At 33.0% G+C, this 10,196-nt stretch overlaps 1 protein-coding gene across 1 annotated transcript; it reads right to left on the bottom strand.

Annotated features, from left to right (window-relative positions):
- Window positions 1-1,950: 1,950 nt before the first annotated feature.
- Window positions 1,951-9,097, bottom strand: LOC105783007 (uncharacterized). Its single transcript, XM_012608159.2, has 22 exons — window positions 8,837-9,097; window positions 8,554-8,698; window positions 8,391-8,470; window positions 8,224-8,310; window positions 8,089-8,139; window positions 7,878-7,995; window positions 7,740-7,796; window positions 7,573-7,637; window positions 7,336-7,419; window positions 7,193-7,243; window positions 7,048-7,110; window positions 6,883-6,929; window positions 6,632-6,701; window positions 6,482-6,544; window positions 5,899-5,988; window positions 5,728-5,766; window positions 5,386-5,613; window positions 4,935-5,020; window positions 4,763-4,811; window positions 4,588-4,668; window positions 4,358-4,451; window positions 1,951-2,514 (listed from the first exon to the last, which is right to left on the bottom strand). Exons 2-22 carry the CDS (start codon window positions 8,669-8,671, stop codon window positions 2,324-2,326), a joined length of 1,812 nt encoding a protein of 603 aa, XP_012463613.1. The 5' UTR covers window positions 8,672-8,698; window positions 8,837-9,097; the 3' UTR covers window positions 1,951-2,323.
- Between the last annotated feature and the right edge of the window lie 1,099 nt (window positions 9,098-10,196).

The following is a 10,196-nucleotide window of genomic DNA, read 5'->3' on the forward strand; positions in this document are numbered from 1 at the left end:
ATGCGCCTAAGTTAGCCTAATTCTCGCAAAAATTCTCTAAGGCACCAAAATATAGCGAAAGCAAACTCGAACAAAAGAAGCTATGAATAAACTAAAGAAAGCCACAATGCACATCAAGTGTTTGAGTAAATGCTTTCAATATATTAACTCAGAAAGAATAAAGTAATTACTAAATGCTCTCAATATATTAACTCAGAAAGAATAAAGTAATTACAAATGAAGGAAGAGACCTCTATTTATAGTTGAGCTCCCCCAAATCCAATGGTATATATTGATTTACATTAACAACTAAGATTAGTACCTATCTACAAGATAGGAGTCCTAAGAGATTTGAACTCTATACATGTTTATCCTTAGGATTTACAAGAATTATCCTGGTAAAATATAATTTACTAGAGTGTTTCAATTCAACCAAGATTCAAGTAGATGGGCTTCTACCTGGGTTCCACAAGTCTAGTCAATTCATGTGAGTCAAATGAGCCACATTTAGTAAGTTGACCTCTGCAGGATGTTCTGTGCTCAATAGTCATGAGTTTTGATCCGCGACCCATGACATATACATATAAATTACCACGTGGATGACATGTCAATATTTAATTAATTTTTTTAATTTTTAAAAATTTAAAATTATTATAAAAACCATTTTTAAGAGTTAAAAATAATCAAAATTATTAAAAAAATATTTTTCTAAAATATTTTTAAATTTTCAAAAAAAAGTAATTACATACTAATGTGTCATCTATGTGGCAATCCATGTGTATGCCACATTAGCAAAGTTAACAAATGTTAACTTTTTCATCCATTTTGGATAATTTGACAAAAAAATACAAATTCAAGGACTAAAAGAGATTAAAAATTAAATGAAAGACTAAAATAAATTTTTAAAATTTAGAGGGCCAAAAAGTAATTATGCCTAAAATCTTTTATATTAATATAAAATGACAAGAAAATTATGTGGAGAAAAGTAATAGTTAAGAAAATAATGTCATTAAGTTAAGTGATGAGTCAATAAAATGTTAGCATTTTAATGGTTTTGGACTAAGAAAAAAATAAATTGATAAATTAGGTGGTCATTTTGTATCTTTTTAAAGTTGGATGATCTAATAAGAAATTTTCTGATAGTCGTGACTAGTTGAACTAAACTAAAAACTAGTTGAACAAGAAAAAGTTGATTGACCCACGAACCCGTACGAACTAGTTGTACCAGATTAAAAACTAATTAAACTGGCAATTGAATCACTTTTTTTTTATAATTTTGAATACTTTTTTTATTTTTTATTGTTTAATAATTTATTTTCTTTAATCCGATCGAATCAGTTGTTCTGAAAACCAATGGGTCAAACTAGTTCAAAATTGATTCAACTGTCGACTCAACCAATTTTTTAGCTCAATTCGTACCAATTCATGAGTCAACTGATTTTTACCTCTCACCGAATCGATACCTCAACTAGTTCTCGATCCAACCAACCGACCAAATTTAGATAACATTGAATTTTGAAATTTTTATATTTTAAAAAACTTATATTTTATATTTTTTTAATTTTAAAGAGTTATTATTTTTCATATTTTTTAAATTTTTAAAAAAAATTGTTTAAAATATGAAAAAAATAATTTTAAAAATTTTATTTACTTTTATGGTATACCAAATTGACAAAAAAACTAAAAATATTATAGAGCTAAAAGGTCATTTTAATTTTGAAATCATTAACTTTAATAAAAAATTGAAACCTAAATTAAAATAAATGTACAACTTAATGCCTCAAAATTAAAATAATAAAAAAAACTAAATTTTAAATTTTCGAAAAGAGAATAACAAAATTTAAACCGCTTAATGTTGAAACAATACCTAAGCCTTCTATTTTATCTCGTAAATAGGGGCAAAACTTAATCCAAAACCAAAACCAAAACCCTCAAGATCAATAGAGAAAAGCAACGTTAAGATGCATCATGTAAATAATTTTTTTCCATTAACTGCAACCATAATAGGCTTTTGTATAGCGTCTTTCAATTGTTCATACGACAGACAAACAACCGGAAATTCTCCTCTCAAAATCCAACATGGATTTACCCAAAATACTGGCAAACAAAGGACGCTAACCTACTTGTCCGGTCCACTTCCTCTATCTGTGCTGCATATATTGTGTCGTTTAACACTCAAAAACCAGCTACTTCTGCAAAATAAAGTCCCTTCAACTGCTAAAATCCTACCCGTACTCTTAAACTGTACAAACAGAACCGAGTTCTCTATCAAAAACTCTTGGACACACATAAACCCATAAATGTAAACCACTTTTCTATCAAAAACCCTTCCACGCAGCTTTCCTTAATGGTGCACCCCGTTGCCATTGACGCACACACCATTTAATGATCCGTTCAAAGCATTGAAATAGCTCCCATTTTGATGACCGTTATAAGTGGCTTTTCCATTACTTATCCCACTTCCCACTACTTTGCTGACATGACTAGACTTGTTTAGAAGTTCATCCAACTCCCCACATGATGCTGCAATAAGTCCTGTAGATTGACAAAAGATAAATACCGAACTTGATTATCAAACTTCAACTCAATGATTTTAGATTTTTTTGGAATCAAAGTATCCTCTATGTCTATTTTACAGTCCATAGAAACTAATCTTTTTGAGATTCATGACTGTTCCTTTCAACAAAGTTATCTCCAAGGTTTGAACTCGAGTTTTCTTCTTGGGAGTGCAATATGCCTTTTGAGGGCACCTAACACTTGTTGATATTTTAGTCTAAATTCATTAAATAAAGGAATTATCATAAGACACGACAATATATATAACTAACCATAGGTAAAACCAATATCCGTACGTGCTAGAAAGAAGTGCAATAAACAGAACCTAACAATTCCTAACCCCATGTTCCTTCTGATCCTACGATGTTGTCTACAACAAAGTCAAGGCAAACAGTGTCATGATATGATAGAGTCATCCCTATCACCGAGAATTTGATAGCTTCAGTCTATTGATAGACTCACAAGGAAAGTGAAGGGGCTCAATGCGAACAGGAAGCCCCTAAAGGGATATGCATGTCAAATTATCCCGATACCTTCGAAGACTTTAGTAGCAATATAAAAACATTTCCATACGAATTGTCACTTAAAACCGGTGAAAGAATGCTTGGGCGCTACTACCCCTATCACAGCTCCTATACTGAGTTTGGAAGGTCAAGCTCCAATATCATTTAGTGATTGTCATCTACATTTCATGCTTCCTTGGCCCACTAACATTCACAAAGTAACAAACCTTTCTCCTAACCCAGTGATAAATTAATTGAGGGATTAGCTTTGTTGAGATTTTATTTTGTTACCTTTGCTATGTTTATAGGGCATAATTGTTATATTTTACATCTCAAGAGCTATATTTGAAAATTTTACACTAGGGTCTAGTAAGCTTACCCTTTTTTCCTTATCCCATTAAGTATTTTTTTTGAAGTCCTACTTCTTTTAAGGATAGGGGTTGGTAGTACCCTATATAAATATCAATGAACTCTTAATTGACCAAGAAAAAAAAATACCAATGTAATCTTTCTATTGATTAAGATCATTATGATGTCAAATCTTTCAGTATTAATATTTTTGTGATTGTTTAATGCAATTTTATAACCTGCATCACCCCAACTCAACTCTAGCGCCCCACCTTAAATTAATTTGGGCTACCTTAAATCAATGGGTTAATTTACTATTTGATACTTTGACTTCAATGTTCAATTTGATACTTGAATTTTTTTCCCCGATCTCCTACCTCATTTTGACTTCAATGTTCATTTTGGCAATTAAGTTCTTTGTCCCAATTACGTACTTGTATTTTTTTTTAACAGAGCCGCTGTGTCAGACGTTCATTGGGACACATGATGCCATTTGGTCTGGGTACCAAATTAAACATTAAAGCCAAACTCAAGTACCAAATTGAAAAAAAAAACTCAGATACCAAATTGAACATTGAAGCCAGACTCAAGTACGAAATGTTATGGTAACCCTAAATCAATTAACTCTCCAGGTTGCAGATTCCAAGGCAGCTGACAAAGTATTTGCAGCTTCAGCAATCCAAATGAACTAACAAATGTATAATGATGCCAAAAACAGGCTGTTTCCTCACTGAAAAATAATTAGGAGCAAAAAAAAACAGCACTAGCCTTCGATTTTTGCATATTATAAAAATGACCAAGATGTCCTACACTAGCCTCTATGGTTTAGCTAACTGTTCTTGCGAACTCGTAATAAAAAGCATCATTAACCAAGTAGAGGCTTAAGACCTATAAGGATCAAATAATTTATATAGGAAGCAAATTATAACCAATACAAAACCTTAGATATGAAGAAAATTATGGATAAGTACCTGAGAAAAGTGCAGACGGTTTTCCTGGCCTGGACTTGAATTCAGGATGGAACTGAACACCAATAAAAAATGGATGGCTTGGTAGTTCAACAATCTATGCAGCCAACATTCAATGTTCATAAACATCAGGAACTAAATGTTATATATAAAAGCAACAATTTGTCAAAATGCTGAGAACCGAAACTCTAGATTCGCTAGAAATAGCCATGCTACTTTTGTATTTTACTTACCTCCATCCGCCTACCACTTTCATCTCTGCCAACAAATGACATACCAGCTGCTTCAAGTTCTGATATCATATCAGGATTGACCTACACAGGATGTACATAAACCTTGAGAACTGGAAAAATAAACCATCTTCCCGTAATATATAGCATCCCATGATCCCATGCATCAGTAGACTACCTCATATCTATGTCGATGCCGTTCATCAACAAAGGTTGCATCACCATACCTAGAACGGAAACAACCATTATAACAAAAGAAATAATGCATAGAATATATGAACCCCTAAAGATTTCAAGACTTATGTTACATATTATACAAGCACGTAAGGTTAAGAGAGCAATGTTCTCACAACTTGGCAGATTTGCAGTCAGGAACCTTCAAATAAGTCCTCCTTGTTCCCAGACGCATGGTTCCTCCCATATGAGTTTTTGAACCCTATGAAGTAAACCAGAACATATCTCTTCATGAAATAAGACCAATCAAGGCAATTTTTTTTTTGGCTAGAATAATAAAAGGCTCTTGAACTTTTACCACTTTATCTAGATAAGCCCTTATATTTTTATTACACTCAAATAAGTCCTTCACCCTTCATTTGTATCCAAATAAGTCTCCAACCTTCAATTTATACCTAAATAAACCCTTAACATAAATTAACATTTCATTTGAGATAAGGTCTTACTCAGGTAGAAATTAAAGGAGAAAGACTTATTTGGATACAATAAAAACATAGGGGATTAAAAGAAAAGTAAAATAATCGAAGGATTGTTTAGTATTTTGTCTTTTTGTCAAAGATTATATACCTCTGGCATAAATATGACACAAGGATTTGATGTTTTAGGATCAAATTCTATACTGTTTGCATTATGCAAACCTAAAACAGAACGTGCATATTCTATGACTGCTATCTGCATTCCGAGGCAAATGCCCAGGAAAGGAACATTGCTTTCACGAGCATACTTTGCAGCAAGAATCTTCCCTTGCACTCCCCTATCACCAAAACCACCAGGAACTAAGATACCATCAGCACCCTGTAATTAGAGACCTTTTAGAGGATCTTCTCAAGGAAATATCTATGAAACAAGGGAAGATGAAGAATCTGAAGCCAAAAAGAAAATATATCACGAAGCGGAGAAAGAAAGAACCTTCAAATGGTTCCATGCTGCTTTGAAAGTGTTAGGATCCTGTAAAGAGTAAATTATTGTCATTGTAAGTATACATGTACTACATTAAGTGGGGCAATATTTTCTTTAACAGCAAATATGCACAATTCTCCATCAAAACCAATGCAGCAAAAATTTACAATCAAGACTCGCCTCTTCAGCAGTAATATCTTCTAGATGGCTTGCTTCAACCCACTCCACAACAAGCTTCTTGCGATGGTGAACTGATGCATGCAAAAGTGCCTACAGCAATAAACCTGTTAATTAGAAACCATTTGTATCACATGCATATTACCTGCACCCCTTAGAGCATCTTTGGTCCAACTGGAGATTCGGTGGTGGATGTTGTAAGACTAGAGTTGTAACTAAAGTTAGTTCAAAGAAGCTAAACAAGAACTTGGAGAACTTGATGGAAAATGTTGTAGGCTATAGAAAATAACAGGCTTCCCCACAAAAGTTCCACACTTTTGAAAGCCAAACACCTTGCATCTACTTTTGCAGTAGAAAAGCTCTTCCAGATATTACATCAAACAACCACTTATATCTCATAGAAGGTTTCATATGAGAGGAAAGAATTTTTTGGGGGAAGAAGGCAGGGATTACATGGTGCACAAGTAGCTAATGTAAACACAGCATTAACTATATAGAAATGACTTAGTGAAGGAGGTAAATGATAATGATGATGATGATGATAGATAGAGCTTTTCATAACTTTTAGAACTAATGAAGGTTTCACCTTTAAAACGGATAAGTAAGAATCTGTAAGCCCAACATATTTTCCAACCATAGCAATTTTAACCTGCAATGTAAATGACAGCAAATAACATTATGATTCCACCATGAGCAAATAAATACAACTCATAATTTACAGGTGCTTGAGACCCACAGGATCATGAAGCATGTCATAATTTTTGGTCCTAGCAGTCCACTCTGTTAAGTCAGGTTCCCTTGCAATCCTGCAATTCATAGAAACGCAAATATAAATGCCCGGAAAACCACAGCCAGATGCTGCAGAATAAAAAATTACTCCCATCACAGCAAAGATATAAAGAGAAAACAAAGGGAGAGGAGATTGATCATGCAACAGAAAAAGCAGAAAGAAGAGAGGAGGGGTGGATATAGGGTTCAAAGGCAGACCCTAGAAGGTTCAGTCCTTTCAAGATTGCTTCATGTGCCTTTTGGTCCTATTCATCATCAGAAAATATATATATATAAATAACAAAAGGACATTCTGCAGTCAAGTTGTGTTTGAGAAGTTAAACAACAATAAACTAAACAAAAAACTGTTCTAAAAAAACTTACTCTCAATAGTAAAGGTATGTGCCAGATATTTGGAACATCATAAAGAGTGACAATATTTTCTGCCTGGAAAAAGGTCATTTTTCTTAATAACAGTAATTACTGATTTTAGAAATGTGAAAGACAAATAGCATTCATATTGTATTACCGGCACATGGCAAAACTGAGAGAGTTTTTCCTTGACATTGTCATCAAGTGCCTATGGGGAAAAAAAGGAAAAGCTTAGTGAAAATAAGAAATGCAAAACCAGCACCAGCGTATACATTTGAATAATAGAAATGACAGTTAAACCTTTGTACTGCGGCAAGCAAGAATATTTGGGGTCAAGCCAAGTCCTCTAAGTCCCCGAACACTATGCTGGGTAGGCTTTGTTTTCTGTTATTTTCAATTTGTCATAAAGATAATTAGAAATAGCACAAATCAAGCTTATAAGTTGATTACATGCAACAAGTTTCAGAACATGATCTATAATCTATATACAATTTACAAAATTTGATGTATAAACAGATACACAGTCTTTAGGTATACCTGCTCACCGACAACACTGAGAACAGGCACAAGGCTGACATGAACCAAACAGAAATTTCCAGTGCCTAAAATAAGAAACATCAAGTGAAATTATGATCATACCAGTTGCACATCTGAGAGAAAATAACATTCAAAATTCAGATAAGGAAGAAGAACATTATTCTTACCTACACGGTATGAGAATTGACCAAGGGCTTCAATAAATGGCATAGATTCAATATCCCCTGGATAAAGAAAAGTGGTAAATAAGAAAAAAAAATAAGAACAAGAATTGCAGCAAACAGACAGAAATGAAGTGAATGTACCTATAGTTCCACCCAATTCAATGACGCAAACATCAGCAGGACCTTCCTTTCCATCGACTGGTATCATTGCAGCACGTTCTATCCACTCTTGGATTTCATCTGTAATGTGAGGAACAACCTACAGCAGACAAGAGACTTAAATTAGGAAATCATAAGGTAGCAATGCATAGGAGATTTTGTTGATAAAAGAGTGGAAAGCTTAAAAACGGGCCTGCACAGTCTTGCCAAGATAATCTCCCTTTCTCTCCTTGTCAATAACAGACTGTGAAAAACAGAAGGAGCATGGTGATTGAAGAGAGAGTTTTTGAATTGGAATGGAAGAAAGAAGAAAGGAACGCGAAGAGACCTGATAAATCTTTCCCGTTGTTATATTATTCTCACGCGTTAATGTGATGTCTAGAAAGCGCTCATAGTTTCCAAGGTCGAGGTCCACCTTAAATCAAATGTACGATATCATCATCATCAAGGTTCGATCGAACATGGATGTAAAAATAAATAGGAGAAGAAAATAACCTCGCCGCCATCATCAAGGACAAACACCTCTCCATGCTCAAAAGGAGACATTGTACCGGCATCGGTGTTAAGATAAGGATCTGCAGATGACCATATTATTATAACGTGAAAAGAAAGAAGTGAGTGAAACCATCGGAATTGCAGAAGAAGAAAAAGAAAATACCAATCTTAATGGAAGTGACACGAAGGCCGCATGATTTGAGAAGAAGGCCGATGCTACTGGCAGTTACCCCTTTCCCAAGGCCGCTCACTACACCTCCTGTAACCAGCACGTACTTCATTTTCTTCTCTCTTTGTAGCACCAGCAGCTATAACAAATGAAATGAAAATAGAGGAGAATCAAAGGAAGATACTTATAAAATATCCAGCCAGCCAACCAACCGAAGCTTTGCTCTTCTTATAATACCAAAGCAAAGCATTACGCGAAAAGGAAAAAAAAAACAGACCTCTCCTCTCGTCTCGTCTGCTGGTTCGCAATGGTAAACGGACTTTACAAAATAAAGTAAAAAAGGCTTTGTATTACCAAGAATCAGAAGCAGAATGAGAATGTCAAATGCGGCAATGCATGGAATTGAAACTAAAAACCAAAATCAGAGACATAAATATAAATAATAATGTATGTAATGGTTTCTCCCTCTCTGACTCTTTGCTTTTTCAAGTTCAAGGCGGCGGGTGAATGAGTGAATGAAGGAAACAAACTATGCCCAAAACCCACGACCTTACCCTTTTTATTTCTTTTTTTTTATACACCTAAACAATAAAATAAATAAACATAAACAAAATCATGCTTTTCCTTTTAGATTTATCCGAGAGTTAAAGATTACTTCAATCTGAATTCAACAATACAATATTATTAAATTTAAATTTGGTTTAAATTGAAATTTTATTAATGTTTTTATTTAGATTATTGAAATATTTTTACTATTAAAAGAATAAGTTTTTATCTAAATAAAATTAGATTCGATTGGTATAATTGTTATTATTAATGTAGAATACATTATCTTTTTATTTATGAACTGGCTATAAATAATTTAAAATATTGTATATATGGTCAAAATTTATAACTAAATTACTCAAAATGGGTAATTTGAATCCACCAAACTTAACCTAATTGAGCTCGTAAAGGATAAAATTCTTTTCCTAATCGTGTGACCCAACTTCTTAAACACCCCTACCTATAACATCCACCTATGTCTTACCTCTAAACCTATTGAAGAGCTAGGTTAGGTTTATATATATAATCTATCTTGTTTCAATTGGATTGAAAAGATGGGTTGAGTTAAGTTGAGAATTGATAAAAAAAAAATTAGTTCAATTCAACTTGGATTTATTTATCCATAGATTTAGTTTCAAAATCATTATATGTAAGATTTGAATAAAATTTTTGAATAATAAAATTAATTTATATAAATTTAAAGGGAAGAATTCACTTGTATCAAAGTAAATTTAAAAGTTTTGTTGATTAAGTTTTAGTTCAATTGGCAAGAGCATTGTTGTCAATGCAGGAAAATATGGGTTCAAGTGCGCTGAATCACATTATCCTTCTATTTCTGGGTTGGGGAGGGATTTTGGGTAGTTTTAGGCATTATGTCACAAAAAATAATATGATCAGAATCTATAATAAGATTGTTCAAAAAAAAATTTATATATTTTATATATTTTTGTACTATTAATATTTTAATGATTTAACATACATATTTTATACTCTATTCTTATAGATAATGTATGTCAAGTTTGACATAAATTAAAATTCTAACGGTTTGTTTTATGTATAAAACTTTCAATTATTCAATAAATAGTAACATG

Source organism: Gossypium raimondii, chromosome 1 (genome assembly GCF_025698545.1).
Source record: "Gossypium raimondii isolate GPD5lz chromosome 1, ASM2569854v1, whole genome shotgun sequence".
Classification (NCBI taxonomy): Eukaryota; Viridiplantae; Streptophyta; class Magnoliopsida; order Malvales; family Malvaceae; genus Gossypium; species Gossypium raimondii.